Source organism: Sceloporus occidentalis, unplaced genomic scaffold (genome assembly GCF_023333645.1).
Source record: "Sceloporus occidentalis isolate IW3139 unplaced genomic scaffold, rSceOcc1.0.p SCAF_70, whole genome shotgun sequence".
In the NCBI taxonomy this organism is placed as follows: Eukaryota; Metazoa; Chordata; class Lepidosauria; order Squamata; family Phrynosomatidae; genus Sceloporus; species Sceloporus occidentalis.
In genome coordinates, this window is record NW_028317050.1 from 4,285,001 (window position 1) to 4,312,894 (window position 27,894).

A 27,894-nucleotide genomic window follows, 5' to 3' on the forward strand; every position below is an offset into this window, starting at 1 on the left:
CCGATACATTAGATGGAGAGAGCCCTGCTCGTAAGCTTACAATCTTGAGGGAATGGGGTGACAAACATAAGGCACAGAGGAAAGATGTGAGGTAGTGTGGTGGTTGTATTAATGACAAGGAGGTTCTAGCAGCTAAGATGGTATGCTTCTCTGAAGAAGTGAGTTTTGAGATGTTTCTTGAATGTTGGCAGGGAGGGTGAATGCTGAAGGTTCGTTGGAAGTAGATTTCAGAGATATGGGGCAGCCTGAGTGAAATCTTGTAGACGGGAAGAGGAAGAGGTGATAAGTGAGGAGGAGTGCCTTAGCCCATGGGAAGAACGTAAGGATCGAGTAGGAGAGTATTTGCTCATGAGGGCATAAATCTATGGAGGGCCCTGTATCTTAGTACCAGGATTTTAAATAGAATTCTAAAGCCAGTGGAGGGTTTCACAGAGTGGGGAAGCAGAAGAGAAGTGAGGAATGGGCAGATGCGAGAGATGTTTTTAGGTGCAAGTGGCAGGATCCTGTGAGGGACTGAATGTGAGGGATGAAGGAGAGGTTAGAGTCAAGGATGACCCCAAGGCATTGAGCCTGGTTAGTAGGAGAGATAGTCGTGTTAATGGTGATAGAGAATTTGGGGAGTGGAGTGGAGCTGGAAGGAGAAAAGCTAATGAGTTCTGTTATAGAAAGATTACGTTTCACGTAGCGTTTTGACATCCATGAAGAAATGGCAGACAAGCAATTGGTAATACGGGACATGAGAGATGGAGAAAGATCAGGAGAAGACGGGTAGATTTGGGTATCATCTGCATATAGATGATACTGGAGGACAAATGAGATAATTAGTTTGCCAAGGGATGAAGTATAAATTGAGAACAGCACAGGGCCAAGGACAGAGCGAAAATAGAAGGGGTGATGTCTTGCCAGAGAAGCTGACAGAGAAGGAACGGTTAGACAGATATGAGGAGATTCAGGAGAGAGCTGTATCTCAAATGCCTGTAGAAGCAAGAAGAAGGTGGTGATTAACGGTATCAAAAGCGGCAGAGATATCCAATAGTATTAGAATGGAGAAGTGACCTTTTGGTTTGGCGGAGAGCAAGTCATTGGAGACTTTTGTTAGAGCTGTTTCAGTAGAGTAAAGGGGTTTGAAACCAGACTGTAGGGGTTCAAGGAGGAAATTGGAGGAGAGGAAGTTAGTAAGGCGATTGTACACAGTTCATTCAAGCAACTTAAAAGGAAGCAGAGAGATAGGGCGGTAGTTAGTCAGACAGACAGGATCTGAGGAAGGATTTTTTTTAGAATGGGTGCATGCTTGGTACAGTTCCAGATGATAGAGAGAGATTAAATAGGTGGGTAAATGATGGACCAAGGGATGGACATAGTGACTTTGTGAGGTGTGATGGGATGGGGTCAAGGGGACAGATTGTTGGGTGAGAGGAAGAAAGAAGATATACATGTATATTAAAATTTTTGGTATCTATTATACAGTTTGTCAGGATATGTTATATGCAAACCAATAGCCATTTTAAGCCCCCCCTTCATAATGCATCTTATAGATATGACCCACTGCCCCCTGATATGCCCCTCTGCGCTCAGGATATGCTTTATGCCCCCCCCTACATATGCTTTATGCCCCCTAGAAGTGCCACTCCCCCCCCCCGACTTACCAATGCACCCCCAGACTCTAGCGGGGCCGGCCTGTGAACGTCTGCGCGATAAACGTAGACAACCTCCGCTGCCGCCACTTCCGCCGGGGCCCTGCAAGTGGGCTTCTAGTCGTGTGCCCTGTGCCCTGGAAGAGGGCTTCTAGTCGTGTGCCCTGCAAGAGGGCTTCTAGCCGTGCCGTGTGCCCCATCCCGAGGGCTTCTAGCCGTGCCGTGTGCCCCATCCCGAGGGCTTCTAGCCGCGCCGTGTGCCCCACCCCTAGGGCGTCTAGCCGCGCCGTGTGCCCCACCCCTAGGGCGTCTAGCCGCGCCGTGTGCCCCACCCCTAGGGCGTCTAGCCGCGCCGTGTGCCCCACCCCTAGGGCGTCTAGCCGCGCCGTGTGCCCCACCCCGAGGGCTTCTAGCCGCGCCGTGTGCCCCACCCCGAGGGCTTCTAGCCGCGCCGCGTGCCCCACCCCGAGGGCTTCTAGCCGCGCCGTGTGCCCCATCCCGAGGACCTGCTCCCCCGGTTCGTGACAGAATGTCAAGGCCATACCAAGGAGTCCGCGGGGATAACCACAGTTCTGGAAGTACTTGCGGAGTGTCTTCTTCAGATATGTATATCTGTACGGACTGTGTTAAAACCTGACCATGCTGATAAAAAGACCAAAACGGAGACCAATGGCAAGAAGGCTGCTAAGAAGCGCTACGTGCCAGAACAAAGATGTCTCGCCACAGACAGTGACACTGCTTCTATGCAGTTCTATGAGCACCCGGAGGTTGCTCCTAGCGGTGGGGGTATCATAATTCCACCCTGCTAGCCCGGACCATGCATAATTATTTCGCTTTCATGTCAATCTCCATCCACTAGTGGCCACCCTTGTCACTCTGAACCACTCTGAAGTGATTATCAGGTCCAGCTGCTTCATATCACCTGATCAAGCCAGGCTTTATAAACCTGCCCAGCCCTTCAGTCTGGGCCTTGACATTAACGTTAGAGGACTGCCTGTTTTGATTCCTGATCTGTTCCTGTTTTGATTCCTGATCTGTTCCTGTTTTGATTCCTGATCTGTTCCTGTTTTGGTTCCTGTGTTATTCCTGAGTTGCGGCCAGCGCCCCACTAGTGGACTCCCAAGATGAGTGCCCTGCAAGTGGGCAACCTGCCGTGTGCCCTGCAAGTGGGCTTCCTGCCGTGTGCCCTGCAAGTGGGCTTCCTGCCGTGTGCCCTGCAAGTGGGCTTCCTGCCGTGTGCCCTGCAAGTGGGCTTCCTGCCGAGTGTGCCCCGTCCCGAGGCCTTCCTGCCGAGTGTGCCCCGTCCCGAGGCCTTCCTGCCGAGTGTGCCCCGTCCCGAGGCCTTCCTGCCGAGTGTGCCCCGTCCCGAGGCCTTCCTGCCGAGTGTGCCCCGTCCCGAGGCCTTCCTGCCGAATGTGCCCCGTCCCGAGGCCTTCCTGCCGAGTGTGCCCCGTCCCGAGGCCTTCCTGCCGAGTGTGCCCCGTCCCGAGGGCTTCCAGCAAAGACTTTTCTTGTTCATATATTCTATCATCAGTCTGCGGTTCATTTCTTTCCGCTCGTCTTTAGTATCCCCTGCACCTGGGCTCCTTCTCTACCTGCTCACCCGGTTCGTGACAACGCCACTGTGACTACAACCCTCTGTTGTGTATGAATTAACAGATCCTGGTATATGTCACTGTCGCACAACACCCCAATGTTTGTTCAGCAACATCTCCTGAGTACAGCGATACCACCCATGCATGGGTTTGCCTGGCTGTTTTAGGGCAAAAGGGCATGTGCATTTTTCATTGTTGAACTTTGACATTTGGTGATCTACTGTCCATGTCCTATTTGGTACATCTTTGAACCTGGCCATTTCAGTGTGCCCTATAAAACCATATTTTTTTGAAAACTATATACACCCCAGGGTATTTTAAATGCTGGTATTTTAACTCTTTGCATGCACCCATTTTACTATCTGCCTTTGTCAAAGTTTACAGTAGTAGTTTTGCGTGTGTATTTTTCCCACACACGTTTTACTTTAGGTATGAATTTACAGGTCCTGGTATATGTCCCTGTCACACAACACCCCAACATGTGTTCAGCCACATCTCCTGTGTACAGTGATACTCCACATGCACGGGTTTGTCAGGTTATTTGGGGGCTAAAAAGCCACATTTGGGACGTGTGCATTTTTCAAATTGGAAATTAGATGTGATCATCCTTCCATGTGTGTTAATTGGGACATTTTGAAACCGGTTGAATGCAGTACTTGTATTCAAACTGCCAGTGGAGCCACCTGCCAGTGGAGCTTGTGGGTGTTCGATGTCATTGAATGCCTCGCTATCGAGGCATTTCAGCGACGCCATTGAAAACGTGCATCCGCCGCCTGATGTCGATTTTGGTGTTGCTGAATGCCTCGTCATCGAGGCATTACAGCAACACCATTTGGGTGCAGAAAGCGAACGTAGTTTGAAGTCATGACGGTCCTGGCATGTCAATTGTTGTAAACAGTTTGTTTTCACATGACGTGCCCGGACCGTCAACTGTCATCAAGGGGTTGAGGTGTATTCCAACAGGCCCCACCGACCTACTTGTCTTTACCTTAGACCAGGGCTTGACAAATTTGTTGTGAATCTAGGCGCCAGCTAAAAAAGTTAGGAGCCAGGATTTTTTTTTTAAACTAACAGTTGGTTAGGAGTGATCTGATCATTATCAGCCCACTTACTAAAATCACAACATTTGACCTGGAAGCACCCTGGACTTTCAGGTCATTGCTGGTTTTTTGTTTTTTTTTTATTTTTTTTTTTAACTTTCAATGCTGATGTTCCATTGGAGCACAGCATTGACTGATATTTAGTCCCCACAAGCTTGTGGGGACAAATGTTAACCCCTGCAATGCCACGAATGTGTTATACCCAATTGTGGAATTGAAGGGGTTAACGCTGCACTGTCGCTCTCATGGAGCGATCAGGCAGCAGGGGGGTGTTGGGGCTGGCCTCCACACTCATGTGGAGACCAAAGAACCCTCTCCCCCTGTCCCTGAAGCTGCCTCTAGGACGCAGTTGCTGGTCTATAGACCAGCCATTGCAGGGGGAGTATCTTTGATGACTGCTGTAGGCTTCCATGCCTACGGGAGTCATCACAGGGCTTGTGGGGGCTCGTTTTTGCTGTTGCTGGCCTGCCTGGACTTCCAGGTAGACCACCAGCAGCAGAGCCCCGTACAAAACGGGAATTAACCCCTAAAATGCCGCAATTGAAGGGGCATTGAAGGGGTTAACGCTGCAATTTCGCTCTCATGGAGCAGACAGCAGCAGCAGCAGTAGCAGCGCCCCCCGCGATCACAGGCTGACAAACACCTAGGCGCCAGGACAAAATTTTGAGTCGCCATGGCAACCTGGCACCTGGGATTTGTCGAACCCTGCCTTAGATAACTGAAGTAGAACCTCCATCTCGATAAACTCACATGTATCCAATTACTCAGTCTGGTTTTCCTAACTGGGGTCCCTTTCCTTAATTTTCATTTGTAAAAACTCAACAGAAATATTCACATGTCAGCTAGACCTTTATCGTCTTCTACATACCTTCTTTGTTTTGTTTTTAATCTTACCACTCTTACCACTTGTTTTACTTTTCTTTTCTCATTTATCTAAACAACATTTTATCTCAAACTTTCACCTACCGTAATATCAATTTTTGAACACTAAATCTAATATGGCCTACTTACGATTTGGCTCCTCAACTAATCCTAGTAGGGAGTTTAGAATATCTGCACTCTGGGCACAACCAGCTACTTTGGTTTACAGTTCACATCAGGAAGATTAAAGTCACCCACGATTATAACGTCATTTTAGCTATTCCCTCAACTAGTAGATTATCTAGGTCTTCTTTGTGTCCAGGAGGGGTCTATAAATTACACATACACAAGTTACTGTACGCTTACCGAATTGTAATGTAACCCACACGGACTCTGTTTGTTCTCTTCACTTACTTGTTTTAGGTTAGAGCTTATCTTTTACATTTAGGGCCACCCTCCCTCTTTCTTGCTGTTTCTATCTTTTCTATATGAAGAGTACCCTGCTATGTCCCAGTTATTTTTTTCATTATATCATGTCTCAATAACAGCCACTAAATCAACATTCTCAGTTATCACTACTGTTACAAGTTCATGGATCTTATTGCCTAAACTGTGAGCATTTGTAGACATGACCTTTACCTTGTCATTTAACACACATGCTGCAAGTACTTTCTGTCCTTGTTTTGGGGGGGGGCAACAAAATATATGCTTCTCCCTATTATCTGTAGAAACAAGCCCCCAGATCCACCCACTTATTAACTAAAATACCTTCCCTGTCTTGCCCGATATTTATTCTCCCCCCAACCATCAAGCCATTCTCTCCTCAAGCACATGGGACCCGCTTACGTTCTGATGCAACCCATCACGGCTATATAGATCATACCCCAAAGCAAAGTCAGCCCAGTGATCTAAACCCTCCACAAAAAATAACCACTTTTTTTTATACCCTGCCATGGGTATCAAGTTTTTGTTGAGTTATGCCAATCAGTATATGAATGACCGGGAGAAGTATATTTGGAGTAACCACTCTTTCGGCACAAACTTGGTACTCTGGTCTACATACAGTATTTAGATGATATCCTAGTCATTTGGGAAGGAGAAATACAATGAAGGAAAAAAAATATTTGCTGATATTGTACATTTGCCCACTGACAATGACATGATTATAATTATAATGGTAGGTTTATTTGAACAGTGAGAGACAGAATAACAACAAAAAAACCAGAATAACGCATTTCAAATAAGTTATAAATTAATTTGCATTTTACTCAGTGAAATAAGTACACTGCTTAAAATAATAAAGGGAACACTTAAACAACACAATGTAACTCGAAGTCAATCACACATCTGTGAAATCACACTGTCCACTCAGGAAGCAACACTGATGGACAATCAATTTCACATGCTGTTGTGCAAATGGAACAGACAACAGGTGGAAATTATAGGCAATTAGCAAGACACCCCAATAAAGGAGTGGTTCTGCAGGTGGTGACCACAGACCACTTCTCAGTTCCTATGCTTCCTGGCTGATGTTTTGGTCACTTTTGAATGCTGGCGGTGCTTTCACTCTAGTGGTAGCATGAGACGGAGTCTACAACCCACACAAGTGGCTCAGGTAGTGCAGCTCATCCAGGATGGCACATCAATGCGAGCTGTGGCAAGAAGGTTTGCTGTGTCTGTCAGCGTAGTGTCCAGAGCATGGAGGCGCTACCAGGAGACAGGCCAGTACATCAGGAGACGTAGGAGGGCAACAACCCATCAGCAGGACAGCTACCTCCGCCTTTGTGCAAGGAGGAGCACTGCCACAAATGTGCATGTGTCCACTCAAACGGTCAGAAACAGACTCCATGAGGGCCCGACGTCCACAGGTGGGGGTTGTGCTTACAGCCCAACACCGTGCAGGACGTTTGGCATTTGCCAGAGAACACCAGGATTGGCATATTCGCCACTGGCACCCTGTACTCTTCACAGATGAAAGCAGGTTCATGCTGAGCACATGTGACAGATGTGACAGAGTCTGGAGACGCCGTGGAGAACATACTGCTGCCTGCAACATCCTGCTGCCTGCAACATCCTCCAGCATGACCGGTTTGGCGGTGGGTCAGTAATGGTGTGGGGTGGCATTTCTTTGGGGGGCCGCACAGCCCTCCATGTGCTTGCCAGAGGTAGTCTGACTGCCATTAGGTACCGAGATGAGATCCTCAGACCCCTTGTGAGACCGTATGCTGGTGCGGTTGGCCCTGGGTTCCTCCTAATGCAAGACAATGCTAGACCTCATGTGGCTGGAGTGTGTCAGCAGTCCCTGCAAGAGGAAGGCATTGATGCTATGGACTGGCCCGCCTGTTCCCCAGACCTGAATCCGATTGAGCACATTTGGGACATCATGTTTCGCTCCATCCACCAACGCCACGTTGCACCACAGACTGTCCAGGAGTTTAGTCCAGGTCTGGGAGGACATCTCTCAGGAGACCATCCGCAACCTCATCAGGAGCATGCCCAGGCGTTGTAGGGAGGTAATATGAGCACGTGGAGGCCACACATACTACTGAGCCTCATTGTGACTTGTTTTAAGGACATTACATCAATGTTGGATCAGCCTGTAGTGTGGTTTTCCATTTTGATTTTGAGTTTGACTCCGTATCCAGACCTCCATGGGTTGATAAATTTGATTTCCATTGAGAATTTTTGTGTGATTTGTTTGTCACCACATTCAACTATGTAAAGACGAAAGTATGTCATACGATTAGTTCATTCATTCAGATCTAGGATGTGTAATCTTAGCGTTCCCTTTAATTTTTAGAGCAGTGTATTTGACCCCTTTGCAAAACATGGCTTAGTACTTCACAGAGGTCAGACCTTTCTTGTAGTTGGCCACCAGGTTTGCACACATCTCAGGAGGGATGTTGTCCCACTCCTCTTTGCAGATACTCTCCAAGTCATTAAGGTTTTGAGGCTGATGTTTGGGAAGTCGAACCTTCAGCTCCCTCCACAGATTTTCTGTTTTCTTAATCTAAGGGCTTTCTTCTTGAGCCACTCCTTTGTTGCCTTAGCCGTGTGTTTTGGGTCATTGTCATGCTGGAATATCCATCCACAACCCATTTTCAATGCCCTGGCCGTCAATCTCACCCAAGATTTGACGGTACGTGGCCCCATCCATCGTCCCTTTGATGCGGTCAAGTTTTCCTGTCCCCTTAGCAGAAAAACACCCTAAAGCGTAATGTTTCCACCTCCATGTTTGATGGTTGGGATGGTGTTCTTGGGGTCATAGGCAGCACTCCTCCTCCTCCAAACACCGCAAGTTGAGTTGATGTCAAATAGGACTGCAACAACTAATCGATAAAATCGATAATAACCGATAATGAAAATCGTTGCCAACGAACTTCATTATCGATTAGTTGAATCGATTTTCATTGATTATAAAATTAGGGGTTTTTCAGAGCAAATGCGGTTCATTCAGTGTGACTCACAGCAGCAGTTACTACTTACAGTCCCTCCCTGCAGTCACACTCACACCCGCCAATTTTCTATAGCGTCCACATGGCTCAGGAACTCATCTAACTGTGAGTATAAAATTAATATTTGGTTTGCTGAAAGTTAGGGGAGGTGGGGGTTAGTTTAGGGGCAGTTATGGTTAATGGGGTGTTTAGGGTTAATTTAATTTAATAAAGTTAACTTAAGGTTTTGGTTGAAGGGGTCTTTAGGGTTAATTTAGGGGCAGCTATGGTTGATGGGGTGTTTAGGGTTAATTTAATGCTGAGGACTGAGGGTTAATTTAATAAAGTTAACTTAAGGTGCAGTTAGAGGTAAAGGGGGGCAAACTAAGGGAAATCTAAATCCTGGGGGCAGTGAAGATCAATCCAGTATTTATTTATAAAAGTATTGTGTCAGTGTGCTGCAAACGAGTCTGTAAATCTATGAGGGCACTATGGGATATCTGGGGGGTATAAGGCATATCTGGGGAGGACGGAGTGGCATATCTGGGGTATAAGGAATACTCGAGTATAAGGTATATAAGGCATATGTGGGGGAGGCAGAGTGGCATGTCTGGGCTCAAATGTGCATAGCTGGAGGGGGCAGGTTGGGAAATAAAAACAAGAAATGCATTTTTATCAGTTTTTTATTCTGCTGTTTGTTTTTAACATCCTGTTTGTATATTAAATTATTTTAAATAAGTGAAAAATGTACATTAATTTTTTTAATCGGCCAACTAATTGTTAGTTGCAGCCCTAATGCCAAATAACTTGATTTTGGTCTCATCTGACCACAACGCTTTTCACCCAGTTTGCAGTTGTTCATCGGCAAACTTCAGACGGGCTTCTACATGTGCTTTCTTGAGCTGGGCGACCTTGCGGGCGCTGCAATATTTCCTTCACGGCGTAGTGTGTTACCAATTGCTTTCTTGGTGACTATGGTCCCAGCTGCCCATTCCAGCCTTGTGTAGGTTGGTGGAGAGTTTAGAATCTGATTGATTGCTTCTGTGGACAGGCGTTGTTTTTTTTTATACAGGTAACAAACTGAGATTAGGAGCACTCCCTTTAAGAGAGTGCTCCTAATCTCAGATCATTACCTGTATAAAAGACACCTGGGATCCAGACATCTTGCTGATTGATAGGGGATCAAATACTTTTTTCACTGAGTAAAATGCAAATCAATGTATAATTTATTTGAAATGCGTTATTCTGGATTTTTTGTTGTTGTTCTGTCATGTCTGTCAGTGGACAAACGTACAAAATCAGCAGGGGATCAAATTAATTTTTTCCTTGACTGTATCTTCTCTTAATAAATTATAAGTTTACTGTATATTTAAATCATAATAAATATAATTTGGTTTTTACTCCAGTTAATTCTCTCCAAAACTTTTTTTCCAAACCTACTGATGGTAATGGTTTTATAGATCAGGCAAGCTGTCATCCCCCTAACTGCCTTGTCCCCAAAGGACCCTTGAAACCTTGGAAAAAAAAAAGATAAAGATGTAAATTTTTGTAATGTTAACTTTGTAACACAATATTTCTCTCTGGCTTTTATTATTAAAAACCTATCGAAACATTTTTATATTTTGCTCCAAGATGAAGGATGACGATATTACCTGAAACACGGCAAGTAATCTATAGAAAGGCCAGAAACTTTAAAAATAGGCTTGTATAAATATTTTCACTGTAATAATTGTTGAAATTAAATAATCAAATGCCTAAAAATGCAACTAATTTCTCTAGTAAAATCACAGGAGAAAGCTTTCAAATTAAATGTAAAATAATTCCAAAAATGTAACTTACAATGTGGATGTGAAAAACAAAATATAGGACAAACCAGCAGAAAACTATCCATACAAAAAAAGAACATATTTAGAACATAAACCTTCCAGGTAGCAGTGGAGGCTGTCTACGCGCATCGCGCCGACATCCACCGGCTGCCCCCACTAGACACCAGGGAGTCAGAAGCACGGTAGACAAGTCCCGGGATGCACTGGTGAGTCTGGGGGGACAGAGTAGCATATAAGGGGTATAAGGCATATCTGGGGGCAGGGTGGCATACAGGGGGTGTAAGGCATTTCTGGGTCAGAGTGGCATATGAGGGGGTATAGGGTATATCTGAGGGGCAGATGTGCATATCTGGAGGCAGGTTGGCAAATAAAAGGAAATAAAAACAAATGCATTCTTCTCACTCATAGTTTTTTTAAAATATGAAAAAAATAGTTTACATGTGAATTAATATTTACTAGTAAAACTTTTTTCCTATAGGGTAGTCTTATATTTAGGCTTTCTTTTTTTTCCTAAATTAATTCAAATTTTGGGGGGTTGTCTTATAATCGAGCAAATACGGTATAGCTTGGCTGATACTATGTAGTATCAACATAGTGTCTTCATTTTCTAATAAAACTCTATACAATATCTTTATTTTCTGTTTCAGTTTATCTATGTGAATCAGTCATTTGCACCATCTCCTGACCAAGAAGTAGGAATTTTGTATGAGGTAAAATTCCAAGTTAAATGATCAATTATGGTGTATTGGTTTATTTATGGTTTAATTATGGTTTATTTTCATTATCATTTTGATTTTATCAGTTGTGTAGCAAAAAGAAATTTGTTTTCCCTGTTAGTTATACGATTCCAGTAACTGACTTTTCAGGGCCTGATCATCCCTCACTGTGGTTGATCATAGCAGTCCACCCCTAGCATCAGACAGCACTCATGTTGAGGTGAAAACAGCTCTGCCACACCGGCGCCCAAACACACACCGGGACAGGCTCTGCCACACAGACACCCTCAAACACACACCAGGACCGGCTCTGCCACATCGACAGCCAGACACACATGCACTAGGACCGGCTCTGCCACACCGACACCAAGACACCCACATCCAGACCGGCTAAGCTACGACAATAAAAAAAAAATAAAAAAGCATTTTCAACACTGCTTTGACGTTGACCCCCCCTTTTGTGTTTTTGCCCCCTTGTGTATCGCCCCAGCCAGCACTATGTATATTTATTCCCCCAGCCTGCCTATCACTTTAGTATTGATTTATGTAATGGCCCCCCAGCTGCCCCCCTTGTGTATTGATGCCACCAGATAAAATGCTGCCCTGCAGTATGGGGGATGTATATCTGACTAGTTGATTCCTTCCATGAGTCTATACATCCCCCATACTGCAGAGCAGCATTTTATCTGGGCTGGTCAGCAATATGTAAAAGTTATGTGTGTCTTAGAAAACGTGCCGTTGTGGTCACCCTAATGCCCCACCACCCAGCCCCCCCCTGCACCCCTCGTGAAATAATTCCCCCAGCCAGCACCCCCTTGTGAATTAATGCCCCCCTTTAGTATCATGTCAGGTCTAGCACCTTGATTACATCCACAGGATCAGCCCAACACCCAGATTAGAAGCATAGGACTTGCCACCTATGCACCCAAATGACCTGTGTGTGGCATCGTAGCTGCAAACAGCCTCCCTATGCCATGCACCGTGCACAGGTAAGCAACAGGGCCCCTGCAGAAGTGATAACGGGTACTGCAGGCTTTGCCCTGCATTAAAGACTGCCCTGGCGGTCGTGTGACCGTATCAGCCACTTTAGTGCGTGGCCCCACAACCGTTTTGTTCAGATTTAGGCTGGCCTGGGGGGCAATTCAGTTTTCGACATTGAGGGATTACAGCAATTTTGGGAGAAGAAAGCAATTGTAGATTGTTTTCTACACCTGTTTGAAGTCGTTCTCCCGGGATATGCCTGGCATGTCGAAAAATACTTTCTGATAAGCCAGAAAACAAACATATGTTTCCTTATTATATGTACATTTAAATAAAATTCACATTTAATGGAGCATATAAAATGAGTTGGCATGCAGCACGGATCCAAATAATAACCTGGAAATTAATCAATGATTTTACTAGAGCTTTAAATCCTAACCAGTGGCGACTCTAGAAACAATATATAGGGGGGGCACACAAGATACCACAGTCAAACTGGGGGGGCATTAATAATTTCCACCATTAAATCATACCACTGAAATAAACATTATATATATATATATATATATATATATATATATATATATCTCAACAGCAGGATCTAATATTAGGCCCTGAAATCATTTGGTGCAAAAGTTAAGGTATTGTGTTGTTTAAAGGATTTCAAGGATTAGTCGTACTAAATTGTGGCTTCAGGCTTCCCATGTTGAATGATCAAGTATTGTATTGTCCAATAACAAAAGTATCATTCCATAGCACATTACTTTTGGCTATATATATATATATATATATATATATAATATTAGTCCCTGCTGCCGATAGCAGGTATAGATCAACACATTAACACACAAACCCAGCTTTGCATGTATAGATCAATTGAAATTCACTTGTGATCTCAGCACTGAAGGTATATATTAAATATACCTTCGTCCACACTGCCCACATAGAACCTGGCCAGCACCCAGATAACACACATAAGATGTGCCATCTTCGTCCCATATACACCCTGCCTGTGCCATCTTGGTCCCCAAGGCTCAAACATCCTGCTAGTGCCATCTTTGCCCTTCCACAATTATACATCTATACACACAAACACATTAACTCATGCTCTCCCTCATTCAGACAACTCATCCACATATTAACTCATGCTCTTCCCTCATTCAGACAATTCATCCATTTTAAGAAACTACACCCCTCGCAGCTTCAAATGATGGGCTACATGTATTTCTAGGACAAAAGTTGAGTGCACAAATAATAATCATTTGTGTCTTGCGCACTCCAGGTTTGTACTAGAAACGCATGCAGCCCCTCATTTGATGTGCCAAGGGGTGTAGTTTTTGCAAATGTGTACTTTTTGTGCCATAATTTAACTTCCTACGTGAGCAGTAATGCCATGTCAAGGCTTCAACCATAATTACTTATCATTCACACGCCTTTCATATCTCCATTCACTCGCAGAAGCACACACCATACTTTCCATACATTCACTCACAGAAGCACATCCATACTTTCCATACATTCACTCACAGAAGCACACACCATTCTTTCCCCTTACAATCCCAAAGAAATGATGGTAAAGGGAGAAAAAAAAATCAAGGCGCTCCAGGGATGAGATGGTTACTCACGTACCGCACAGGCTAAATGGCTGATTTTAATAATATTTGCAGTTCATCAGAATTTCAAAAATTGCCTCCCTCTACCGTTGGCTAAATTTAACCCCATGATCAAAGGGATTAAAAATTAGTATCGGCCATTTTTAAAAGGGGAATGTGACTTTTTATAGCTATATAATCACTGTGGTAACATTGGCTACCACAGTGATCATTTAGCTAGAATACTTAAACTTTTTTTTTTTTAAAGTTAAACTAATTTATGTTTAAATTTAATTTTTTTACTTTTTTTTTTTACATTTTTATTTTTTAACTTAATATTTTACATTTCTTTTTACAAGCTATATACCGTTGGAAAGGTGAGGTGATTACCTTTCCAACAGTATATGTTGGGGGCCTGTAGCTGCTTAGATGCCTGGCATCTAAGCAGCATGCCCCCATACCTCTTTAACTGACAATTGTCAATTGTTAATAAAGTTGCGTGGTGACGTCATTGCGCGAGACGTCACCGGGCGGATCGGATGGCCCCGGTGATGCCCTTCAGTTTGAGGGGCAGATCGCAGACACTGCTCATAAGTACACATATACACTGCCCATGTACACACCTGCCCCTACACATACTGCTTTTACATAACTGGGTATACCCTGCCTTTATACACATGCCTGCCCATACACGCACATATACACTGCCTTTACACACCTGCCTACCCACACATGTATACACAGCCTCCCTATACACATACAGTGGATATAAAAAGTCTACACACACAAGATAAATCATGTCAGAACTTTTTCCACCTTTAATGTGACGTATATTCTAAACAATTCAATTGCAAAACAAGCTGAAAAACACACAATAAACTGGTTGCATAAGTGTGCAAACCCTTAAACTAATATTTTGTTGAAGCACCTTTTGATTTAGATTTTTTTTTACAGCAATCAGTCTTTTTGGGTAGGAGTCCATTAGCATGGCACATCTTGACATGGCAATATTTGCCCATTCTTCTTTGCAAAAGCACTCCAAATTGTCGTGAACAAACAACCTTATCAAGGTTAAACATCCTTGATAAGGGCGTTTGTTCACACAACGAAACCGGTCCGTGTTTCCAGAAATAAAGAAAATAACTGCTTTGACTATTATTCTGGCTGATGTTTCTACTTTCTTCTCATTAATGATTGCGGGTGATACATTTGTATCCAGTGACTACCTACTCCTCTGTTTCCCCTGTCTCTCTCACTGAGAGCTTTTTTCTATATTCACTGTTGCTACCTGCAGAGTGGAGTTCACATTTATAAGCAGCTCTGGTGATCCTTTGCTATATATCTAATGCTTTGGAAATTCTTTTCTACCCTTCTCCTGACTGATATCATTCAACAATGAGATCACTTTGATGCTTTGGAAGCTCTCTACGGACCATTTCTTCTGCTCTGAGGTGCAACTAAGCAAATCAGGTAAATCCTACTAGAACAGCTGAACTTTATTTGTGATTAATCAGAGTCACGTTAAATGATGGCAGCTGTGTAATGACTTCTATTTAACATGAGTTTGAATGCGATTGGTTAATTCTAAACAGAGCCACAGCCCCAGTTATAAGAGGGTGTGCACACTTATGCAACAAGTTTTCAGTTTGTTTTGGAATTGAATTGTTCACGTTACCCCTTTCAGTCCCCTATAAACGTACCGGTACGTCCATAAAACGCATCTAAAGAAACACATATGGACGCACCTGTACATCCTGCAGCATGGGAGATCAGGCTGAGGATTTTTGGCACAGGGTATGTGTTACAGCAGAGAAATCCAGCCTAAAGTGTTCAGCCGCCTCTCCTGATTACGTAAATACCCCACATGCCTAGTTTTTTTTATGGTTTTCTGGACATTACAGGGCACAAACGGGACCATGCGCATTATAGATTCCAAACCTGAAATTTCACATTTTGCTTTAGTAGACCTATGTTTCATTTGGGCCTGTTTAGCACCCCCCTAATTATAAAACCCCCATAAAACTATATATTTCTGTAAAGCAGACAACCCAGAGTATCTGATCAAGAGCATTTGGACAATTTTCATGCAACCATTTGGCCGCCAATCACTGCCAAAGTCAGCCATTGCTCTAATTTCCTGCACTTTTTTCACCAACACTTCTGTGTTGCTGAGGATTTTTGGCACAGGGTATGTGTTACAGCAGAGAAATCCAGCCTAAAGTGTTCAGTCGCCTGTCCTGATTACGTAAATACCCCAAATGCCTAGTTTTTTGTGGTTTTCTGGACGTTACAGGGCATAAGTTGTAACGTGCCGGCATACTGGATCACGGTGTGTGCTAAGCCAATGCTATCTATGAAGCAGCTTAGCAGTCCCACAGAAGAACATGTTCCCATAAAAGTATACATTTTTGGAAAGCAGTCTACCAGAGTATTTTACCAGGAGCATTTGGACATTTTCCATGCAGCCATTTGGCCATCAATCACTGCCAAAGTCAGCCGTAGCAATAATTTTATGCGCTTTTTTCGCCAACACTCAGGCTCTCCACGCCCGGCTTTAGCAGATGGAACCTGGCCATCATCATCTTCCTCTGATTCGTCATTATCTGACGCATAGCTAGATTAATCGGATATTGGGTCAATATCTGATGCAGTCAAAGTGCCTTGGTCGTCTGAAACAGTCAGAGTGAGTGAGGAAGTCATAAGCCTCCTCAGCGCTGAAGACACGTTGCGCCATTACACACTACACCTCCCTTCCCAATTTCTAAAACCCTACACTATCCCCAATTCCCTCTAATCACCCAATTAACTAAACCCAATTTTTAGTTTTTTGGTTTTTTTTTTTTTAACATCGTGGGGAGGAAAGGGTTAATTTACCGGCGGATGTGTGGCACTGGGGACTGCCCCGGATGTGGGGCAGTCCCCCAAGGCTAATGACAGACCGGAGGGTAACATTTGTTTACCGGTAACTGTTACAGGTCCCTAATCGGAGCGATCGGGTAGCCCAGACCCTGCAAAGGATGCCCTGTCCTCCTGTGAACTTCGGGGTGACGTGACTATCACTACCCGATCGGGCATTTCCAACTGTAACAGTTTACCGGAATTCGTGACAAGTGATTGTGACAGAATGACCTGTCATATAAGGCCCCAGCCTGGCTGCCAAACAGGCAGGAACTCCATTGTTTAATTAATCCCATCAATAGGATTGCTGCCTGGGGATTAAAGGTTGGGTTGAATACATGTATCTGTTAATTTATGTTAATGAAGTTCTGTGGCTATATGAGTCTGTTTTACTACAATAAACTGTTCATTCCTGCTGTACTCAGTTCAAGGTAGTTGTGTGTCTACTTATTGGGTACACATAGCAGGGTTCCAAGGTGCGCATGCTGGCTGGTGCTGGAAGTGATTCCGGGGACAACAGGAGGATACATGTGGGTGATCTCTGGGAGTTACTACAGCTCTCTTGGTGAACCCGTTACAGTGATTCTGAAAGATCTCTGATCCTTGTGCTTTAAAAGATATTCAGTTACAATTGGTGGCGAATACGGGCATCACTTATGTGTCTATAAAAGCTACCTGAAACTTACCGTGGAGGAAGTTATTAAAGCACTGATCCAGTCTACTTCTGCACAGCAGGAAGCTAACAGGAGAGCTGCAGAAAATAGTGCAGCCCTACAGCAGCTGGTGCTGGCTCAAGCAGAGAATGCTATGATAATGGCCAAAGCACAGAAGGAAAGCACTGATACCCTGGTGCAGCAGATTGTTATGACACAAGCTGAGGCATTCAGAGTGACCCGTGAGGAACAGCAAACTGCTACCCATGCGCTGCAACAGGAGATTCACGCTTTGTCTGAAAAGCTGAACTGGGATTCTGAAGGGAGCTATCAAGGACCCAAGATGATTCGGGCAAGTCACTATCTTCAAAAGATGACTGCAGTAGATGACATTGAGGCATATCGTCTGGCTTTTGAACGCACAGCAGTGAGAGAAGGATGGACGGCAGCTGAGTAGGCAAGTATACTGGCACCGTTCCTGAGTGGAGAACCCCAGAAGGCCAGTGACCACAGCAAGTTGAAGGATGAAATACTGGCAAGGCTTGGAGTAACCTCAGCAGTACGTGCACAAAGGTTCCATTCATGGGCATATTCCTCTGACAAAGCTGCAAGATCCCAAATATTTGACCTAATACATCTTGCCAGGAAGTGGTTACAGCCTGAGGTCAACTCAGCTAGCCACATTGTGGAACTCTTAGTAATGGACCGTTTTTTGTGGGGCTTGCCTCCTCTGCATAGATGGGTTAGTCAAAGTGCCCAATTAATTGCTTTGGTGGAGAGGTATGTGTGACAGAACCCTCCATCACTGGGGCCCCTGGAGAGGCCTGAGAGCCAGCCTCCTCCCTATCGACTACAGGGGTTCAGTTTCTGCTGATGTCCCCCATGAAGCACTCAGTGTCTCAAAACTGTAACGTCAGCTGGACATCCTGTGGTAGGAAGAAGGCTGATTGTCTTAGCATTGTTAATTGTATAGGTGTGAAGTGTTTGTTTCCCCTGTTATTATGTGAGTTAGCCCTTGTCTTAAGACCCCCTGTAGGTATGACTAGATGTCACTGCTGCATACCTAATTATCAATTACAAAACAGGTAGCTGTTAATCCTGTGAGCTCCTGTTATCCCTGTGTCCTGGCCATTGTCTGTCTTAAGCCAATTATATGTCTATCGTCATTCCACGTTTACGTCCCCAGTTAATGTAATTATTTATGTCTCGTGTCATCCTGTCCTTCCCCTGGATATTGTGTTGCAGGATTTGATCTAATTACTTCCTTCCTGACATGGTAATTGGATCATGTGATATTTGTCTTGCCCCTTTTCTACTTGTGTATATATAGCTCTTTATTTGGCTTTAATAAATGAGTCCCGTTTTCACCTCCAACATGAGTGTTGCCTGATGTTTGGGGTGGGCTGTAGCCTCGCTGTGTAGCTAAGCTTCGGATAGCCACAGTGCCAATGCAGCTACGGTGCAGCGACGTCCCCCTTCTATCTACAACGCTGGTTCTGCTCGGCACTGAAGGGGTTACTTGTTTGTGTCCCGTCAGGAGGAAGCAACGTTTGGCGGGAGTACTTAGTCGGGGTACAGGACGGTCCCTTCACAGTATGTAGGAAAACTTGCACGTCCTGTTTCAACTGAAGCAGGACGTGCAAGTTCCGATTGCGGAAGACCCTAGGATCTTGGGTCTTCCGCAATCGGAAGACCCAAGATCCTGGGAAAGCTGGTAAGACTGTTCATGAAGGGGTACTGAAGAACATCAGGTATATGCACAAGACACCAGAGACGCTATTCCAGGAGTCAGAGCCGCATACAGACATAACAAACCTGGGAAAAGAACTAATTGGGGAATTGACTATGTTATCAAATGTTATAAATGTAACGAGGTTGGTCATACAGCCAAGGACTGCCCGCATTCTCCACCAATTGTAACTGAATGTCCTTTAAAGCACAAGGAATCAGTCAGAGATCTTTCAGAATCGTTTGTCTTCTAGGGTAATAAAAACGCCAGTTCCAGATCCAGATAAAATCGAAATATTTATTTTCTTCAAACCAGGAGCTTAAACAAAAATACAATATAAACAAAAATAAACCCTTGCTCATCTGAGCACTAACTAAACATAGGATTGTGTTTCCTGTGTTTTATCAATCACATTAGTGTAGTGTAGTTCTGCTTGGCTTTTGCAGTTGCATTTAGCTTGGACACACAAGCGAATCCTGAGCTGGGGCGAATCTCCTAAGTGACATCTCTAAGTGAGGAGTTACAAGCAAAGAAGGAGTTAAAAAGCAAGAAGGAGGGTAAAGTATAAATCCTTGTGATTGCATATAATATATTTATATATATTTTGCGCCTTACTGTCTGTTTTTGCCAGTTATTGGAGCTATCCCCATTGCCAAGATGTCCTCCATGTTTGACAATGCGGTCAGGTGTACATCTTGCTCAATGTATGCAATCCTTGAGCAGCGCGTCGAGGGTGCATATTGCTGTGCGAGATGTGTGCGGGTTGCTCATTTGGAAGCACAAATCCTGAGTCTAGAGGAGCAACTGGCAACACTGAGATCTATTGACAACTTGGAGAGGAGTCTGCTGCTCACTGAGCAAGCTCTCTCGCAGGTAGAGGTGGGGGAGGATAGTGGGATGGAGGTACAGGACAGTCAGGCAGCTAGCTGGGTTACAGTTAGAAGGCGGGGTAGGGGGAAAAGCGCCAGGGAAGCTAGTCCTGATCTAGCACACCCCAACAAGTTTGCCCGGTTGGCAGATGAGGGGGATGTTAGTTCAGAGTTAGCAGTACTGCAGCAAGTCACTGCCTCTGACCACCAGAGGGGTGTCTGCTCCAGTAAGGAGGGAAGGAGGAGCGCAGGGCAGGCCAGACAGGTGCTGGTAGTGGGGGACTCAATTATTAGGGGGACAGACAGGGCGATCTGTCACAAAGACCGGGATCGCCGAACAGTGTGTTGTCTGCCTGGCGCTCGAGTTCGGCACATCGCGGATCGGGTTGACAGATTACTGGGAGGGGCTGGAGAAGACCCAGCAGTCATGGTGCACATTGGCACCAATGACAAAGTGAGAGGGAGGCGGAGTGTCCTTAAAAATGATTTCAGGGACTTAGGTAGCAAGCTTAAGGCAAGGACCTCCAAGGTAGTATTTTCTGTAATATTACCTGTACCACGTGCCACACCAGAGAGGCAGCGGGAGATTAGGGAGCTAAACAAGTGGCTCAGAAGCTGGTGTAGGAAGGAGGGGTTTGGGTTCATGGAGAACTGGGCCGACTTCTCTGTCGGATACAGGCTCTACGGTAGGGACGGGCTGCACCTCAATGGGGAGGGTGCAGCTGTGCTTGGGGAGAAGATGGCCAGAAGGGTGGAGGAGTGTTTAAACTAGGGAAAGGGGGGGAGGGAAACTACAATATAGAAGGGGAAGATAGTGTAGATAGAGAGCTGGGGCTTATAAATGTACCTGGGGGTGGAGCAGAGGGAGGGGTTAGAATAGTTAATAGGGATAGGCTTCATAGGGAAAAAAACCATACACCTCTAAATTGTATGCTTACTAATGCCAGAAGTCTGACCAATAAAACTGACGAACTGGAGTTAATAATGTCTGAAGAAAATTATGACATAGTGGGTATAACAGAGACATGGTTGGATGATAGCTATGACTGGGCGGTTAACATACAGGGGTATAGTCTATTCAGGAAGGATCGGAAAAAATGAAAAGGGGGAGGAGTTTGCCTTTATGTAAAGTCCAGCCTAAAGGCCACACTGCGGGAGAATATATGTGAGGGAAATGATAATGTGGAGTCATTATGGGTAGAAATATATGGAAAGAAAAATAATAAAATACTGATCGGGGTTTGCTATAAGCCACCAAATATAATGGAAGCAGCAGAAGATCAATTATTAAAGCAAATAAACAAGGCAGCTAATCACAATGAGGTGGTTATTATGGGGGACTTTAACTATCCCGACATAAACTGGGAAACCGAGACCTGTGAATCTCATAAAGGAAACCGGTTTCTGACTATAAGTAAGGATAATTATCTGTCCCAAATGGTACAGGACCCGACCAGAGGGGGCGCCCTACTGGACTTAATATTAACCAACAGACCTGACAGAGTAACTAATGTGCAGGTCAGGGGACATCTAGGAAATAGTGATCACAATATGATGCATTATAACTTGTCCTTCAATAAGGGAACTCTTAGAGGAGCCACAAGAACTATGCACTTTAGGAGGGCAAAGTTTGATCAACTAAGAGAAGCCCTTAACACTGTAAATTGGGAAAATGTCCTCAAAAACAAGAGTACAGACGCTCAATGGGAGATTTTTAAGAATATCTTAAATTCTCACTGTGAAAGGTACATACCGTATGGGAATAAAAGAGTCAGGAACAAGAGAAAACCAATGTGGATAAATAAAAATGTAAAGGGGGCAATAAATGGCAAAAAAAAGGCATTTAAGCTACTAAAACAGGAAGGCAGTGAGGAAGCACTAAAAAGCTATCGGGAAAAAAATAAAATATGTAAAAATCAGATAAAAGCAGCAAAATTGGAGACAGAAAGACTCATTGCCAAAGAGAGTAAAACAAACCCCAAAATGTTCTTTAACTATATAAATAGTAAAAAGGTTAACAATGAAAGCGTTGGCCCCTTAAAAAGTAATGAGGGAGAAGTTATAGACGGGGATCAGGAAAAAGCTAATCTATTAAATATATTCTTCTCTGCTGTATTCACAGAGGAAAATGAAATGCCAGGTAATATACAGCAGGATGAGATAAATGCCCCAGTACATGTCGCCTGTCTAACGCAGGAAGAAGTGCAGTGCCGCCTAAAAAAAATCAAAATAGACAAATCACCAGGTCCAGATGGCATTCACCCCCGCGTTCTAAGGGAGTTAAGTAATGTAATAGACAGACCCCTATTTCTAATATTCAAGGACTCTATAGTGACAGGGTCTGTTCCCCAGGACTGGCGCATAGCAAATGTTGTGCCAATATTCAAAAAGGGGACGAAAAGTGACCCGGGGAATTATAGGCCTGTTAGTTTAACTTCTGTTGTGTGTAAACTGTTTGAGGGTTTCCTAAGAGATGCTATTTTGGAGTATCTCAATGAAAATAAGTGTATGACTCCATATCAGCATGGGTTTACAAGGGATCGGTCCTGTCAAACTAACCTGATCAGCTTTTATGAGGAGGTGAGCTCAAGACTGGATCGGGGTGAATCGCTGGATGTCGTATATCTTGATTTTTCCAAAGCATTTGATACGGTGCCACATAAAAGGCTCGTACATAAAATGAGAATGCTTGGGCTGGGGGAGAATGTGTGTATGTGGGTAAGTAACTGGCTCAGTGATAGGAAACAGAGGGTGGTTATTAATGGTACATACTCTGAGTGGGTTACTGTTGCTAGTGGGGTACCACAGGGGTCAGTTTTGGGTCCTATTCTTTTTAATATATTTATTAATGACCTTGTAGAGGGATTGCATAGTAAAGTATCAATCTTTGCAGACGATACTAAGCTCTGTAACGTGGTTAACACAATAGAGGACAGCGCACGATTACAAATGGATCTGCATAGGTTGGAGGCTTGGGCTGGGATGTGGCAGATGAGGTTCAACACAGATAAATGTAAGGTTATGCACATGGGGAAGAAAAAATCCAGGCTGGGAATATGTATTAAATGGGAAAACACTGGGGACGACTGACATGGAAAAGGACTTAGGAGTTTTAGTTAACAGTAAATTTACCTGTAGCGACCAGTGTCAGGCAGCTGCTGCTAAGGCAAATAAAATCATGGGGTGCATCAAAAGGGGCATAGATGCCCACGACAAGGAAATAATTCTACCCCTGTACAAGTCACTAGTCAGACCACACATGGAATACTGTGTACAGTACTGGGCACCAGTGTACAAGAAAGATATAGTGGAGCTGGAGAGGGTTCAAAGACGGGCAACCAGAGTAATAAGGGGAATGGGAGGACTACAGTACCCAGAAAGATTATCAGAATTGGGGTTATTTAGTTTGGAAAAAAGACGGCTTAGGGGGGACTTAATAACTATGTATAAATATATAAGGGGACAGTACAGAGATCACTCCCAGGACCTATTTATACCCAGGACTGTATCTATAACAAGGGGACATCCTCTACGGCTGGAGGAAAGAAGGTTTCTACACCAGCACAGACGGGGGTTCTTTACAGTAAGAGCGGTGAGATTATGGAACTCTCTGCCAGAGGAAGTGGTGATGGTAAACTCAATAAAAGAGTTCAAAAGGAGCCTGGACGTGTTTCTTGAAAGCAATAATATTACAAGTTATGGATATTAGATTAATAGGGACAGAACGTTGATCCAGGGATTTATTCTGATTGCCATATTTGGAGTCGGGAAGGAATTTTCCCCCTGGTATGGGGCAATTGGCATCTGCTTCATAAGGGTTTTTTGCCTTCCTCTGGATCAACACAGTAGGGACACAATATGTATATAGGTTGAACTTGATGGACTTTGGTCTTTTTTCAACCTTATGAACTATGTTACTATGTTACTAGGTGTAGGGTTTTTTTGTGCTACACAAAATAAGCCAAAGTAGGGCGTATATACCGCCCATCCACTACTGTACCGGCCTTTCTGTCACAATATAAATATATATATATATATATATATATATATATATATATATATATATATATATATATATATACTCTGTCTTTACACACCTGCCAATACACACACACTACCCTTACACACAGTAGCTATAAAAAGTCTACACACCCCTGTTAAAATGCCAGGTTCTTGTTTTGTTAAAGAATGAGACAAAGATAGATCATTTCAGAACTTTTTCCACCTACCTTCAATCTGACCTATTGTCACGCTCTACCCAGGCTGGGGAGCTGCATGTCTTTTGTTTCCCTGTCTTGCTGTGGTCCATTTCTGGATTTCTGTATGTTCTGTCATGAACCTCTGATTCCTTGATTCCAGTCTTGCTCTTTGCTTCAGCTCTGTTTCCTTTATAAGGTGTGCCCCACCCGTGCGTTCTGTTTGTCTCTCTGATAAGTGCATAGATTGAAGGCTTTAGCGTTAGGACCCACTGTCATTGGAGTACTTTGGCGTAGTGGTGGGCTAAGGATACTATGGCCATAAGATGTGACAGAATCTCCAATAGTTATAAAGTCCTAGGCTAGTTCCTGTATTTATGTGTGTCAGTCTGTGATGTAACCTGTGGGGTGTCCTGTCTTGTAACCCCGGTAGAGGGGTGTCCTGTCCTGTTCATGTCGGATCTTGAGTATTTCTTGTTTTGTTCCCTGTTGTGCCCTGTAGGACCAGGCTGTTTTTTACTTTTTGTACCCTTTGGGACCGAGGCTGTTTTAACGCTCTTACGGTGCTTGTGTAGATGAAATGTTCTCTTCACCCATTTAGTGTACCCACACAAGTTATATATTGTAAATATTGTATATTATAAAAAAAATATTAGAAAACTTTTTTCACTTTTTTTTTGAAAAATATTTTACTCATCCAAAAAAGCTAATGGAAAAAAACTGCTAAATAGATTCTACCATTTGTCCTGCAAGTTATTGGGCAATAAGTACAAGTAATGTTTTGTTATTTCAAAACCATTTTTTTTCCAAATCTGGTAATTCTTCCCACATGTGCTTTTGGGTATCTTTAAAGCGCCCAATGCAATTTACCCCATCAAACCATATATTTTTGAAAACCAGACACCTCAAGGTATTTCAAATGCTGGTATTTTAACCCTTTCCACACACTAATTCTATTTGTGGTAGTAATTTATTTTGTGCTTTTATATCACAAGGATTGCGCTTCAGGTATGGATTTACAGCTCCTGGTGTGTGTCACCTTCAAACAAGACCCCAATATGTGTTAAGCAACATCTCCAGAGTACAGTGATACCCCTATGCATGGGTTTGTCGGGTTGTTTGGGGGGGTAAAACACCACATTTAGGAAGTGCACATTTTTTAACTTGGAACTTTTACATCTGGTCCTACTGCCCCATGTCCTAATAGGGCCATCTTTGAAGCTGGCTAATTCAATTTACCTCATCAAACCGTCAACCCCAATATGTGTTCAGTACAGTGATACCACCCATGCATGGGTTTGTCTGGTGTTTGGGGGCTAAAAGGCCACATTTGGGATGTTCATTTTTTTCCCCTCATTTTGGTCAGTCTGTCCCTATGCCCTATCTTTGAACTCAGCCTCTCCAATTTGCCCCATAAAACCATTTTTTTTTTAAATTAGACACCACATGGGTATTTGAAATGCTTTTACTTTAACTCTTTCCATGTCAACATGTTTGGGAAGATACAGCACTAATTTTAGCACTTCGTTTTGGACTTTTACATTTTTTTTTGCTGGAACTGGATGGTTCCTGTTATTATTTAAATATTTTACTAATCACATTGTGATTAGAAAGCTGGACTCCATTGAATTGCATGGTTAAATGCAGTACCTGCAAGTGGAGCCAGAGTTCTCAAGAGGGTCTGTAGACCTTCGAGCAAACTTTTCCAACTTTATTTTTTACAGGACGCTTGTTTAATGAAATGACGTGCCAGACACGTCATTGGTCGTTACCTGACCATTTGTGTCTGATGTGCCTGAGCTGTCATTGGATGTTAACGGTTCAGCTGTTCTAGTAGGATTTACCTCACATTTGCTTAGCTGCATCTCAGACCAAAAGTCATGGTCTGCAGAGAGCTTCCAAGACATCAGAGGGATCTCACTGTTGAAAGATATCAGTCAGGAGAAGGGTACAAAATAATTTCTGAAGCATTAGAAATACCATGGAACACAAAGTTTGTTTTGCAATTGAATTGTTCACGTTATAGGTCACATTAAAGGTGGAAAGATTTCTGACATGATTTATCTTTGTCTCCAGGGCTTCGCCTGGGGCGAAGTTTGAAATGACACCCCCCTGCCGACGCCACTGCTCATTATCTGCCCTATCTCCCCCCCCGCATTTGTACTTCACTTACCTTCCAGCAGTCCTGCGGCGAGTCTCCCTGCCCTGCCACGGTGCACGCTGCTTCACTGCTGAGCGCCGGAAATTGCGCCATATTCCGGTGCTCAGCATTACAAGCCAGCACCGAGACCGAGCTAGAGGGCTCACAGAGGAGAGAGAGGGGCGCGGAGCGGGTACTGACAGCTTGATAAGTGAAAACCACTCGGCGTCCCTCTCTCTCTCCTCTGCTTTAAAAAAAAAAGCCGATTGAGGCGCCTCTTCAAAAGTGCCGCCTGGGGCAATTGCCCCACTCTGCTCCATGGCAGGGCCGGCCCTGTTTGTCTCATTCTTTAACATCACAAGAACCTGGCATTTTAACAGGGGTGTGGTAGACTTTTTATATCCACTGTACATACACATGCACAATTACTTGCCATTACACACAAACATACTGGCTCACGCTTCTCTTAGCAGCCACACATTTACTTACCTAACATACACACTCTCTCTGCTTACTCATTACCCCTCCCTTTTTTTGATATATCTCTCCTATTCTTTATCCATGTATTTCTTATTTCTCCCCTTTGTAATTATCTATCTCTCCTCCCCACTTTCTCTCTCATTTCTCTTTAGCTCTCCTCTTTCTCCCTGGGATCTACCTAATCGATTTCATTGCTCTCCCTTGCTCACTTCTCCCCATCTTTCATTATTAGACATGTGCAAATGGGCAAAAAAAAAATTTGCACAAATTTTTGGTTTGTTTTTGTGACATTCTTTTTTGGGTCGAACCTTGCCTGTAGAGGAGAAATGTTCTCCTGGTACTGAGCATGTATAGTAGACACAGATGTGCTATCTTTCAAGAGTATTCCATGTAATCTGTCTATCAAATGCATTTACCCCTATCATAATTACACATGCAAGAGGTGTGCTTTCCCTGTATGTGATATACTTGCATCAAATCAGCCCAGAGCTGAACTGTGTGCAGGAATCTGTGTAAACGCCCATGCTCATGAGTGGAAAGTGCGCCCATTGATTTCAAAGTCAGCACTTTAATGTCCCTGACTGCTTCTGGGAGCCAATCAGTGAAAGAAATGTCTTGCCATGGAGAAGAAGGCAGCTGCAGGAGTGCATTTGTATTTTGTTTCTGTCTTGGCAGAATGCTACTTAAAGGATCTGCAGAATACTATAATATGCATTCTTCTATACTGTCCCTTTACTGAAAGAACAGGCATTACTTCTCTTTTAATCATGTGCACACTGCCCCTCCCATGGCTATATGCCAGAGTCTGTAAATCTCTAGAAAAATTGGGCTGTATTTATAAGGAATAGTTTGTTTTACCTTTTTTTCAGTTTAATATCATCCTATATTTTTTGTCCTGCAGTGTTTTGGAAGTGATGGAAAACTGGTTTTACATTACTGTAAATCACAAGCTTGGGGATGAAGATGAAACTGCTGCAGCTGTGTGTTGTTGGAACAGCCATTTATAAGAAGAATATCCTAAACTTCTGTCGTTATGGTCTTCCTCTCACTTCACAGTAGGATCTACTGTGAAGTTGTACACAAACTCCTCTAGTAAATGTCTTGAATTTATGTATTTTAAACAAAGGGCCATCCCAAAGAATCACACAGTGTGACATTAACAAATACACTGTTTAATTATGAGCTCTGTA

General features: G+C 43.8%; 1 protein-coding gene across 1 annotated transcript in view; it reads left to right on the forward strand.

Annotated features, from left to right (window-relative positions):
- LOC149286352 (ubiquitin-like protein ATG12) overlaps window positions 1–27,665 on the forward strand; it is a 31,675-nt gene extending 4,010 nt beyond the window's left edge. The window contains exons 3-4 of the mRNA XM_089494256.1: window positions 11,098–11,160; window positions 27,606–27,665. Of these exons, the coding sequence (XP_089350382.1) occupies window positions 11,098–11,160; window positions 27,606–27,665 (123 nt within the window). The remainder of the gene's footprint in view (window positions 1–11,097; window positions 11,161–27,605) is intronic.
- The last annotated feature ends 229 nt before the right edge of the window (window positions 27,666–27,894 follow it).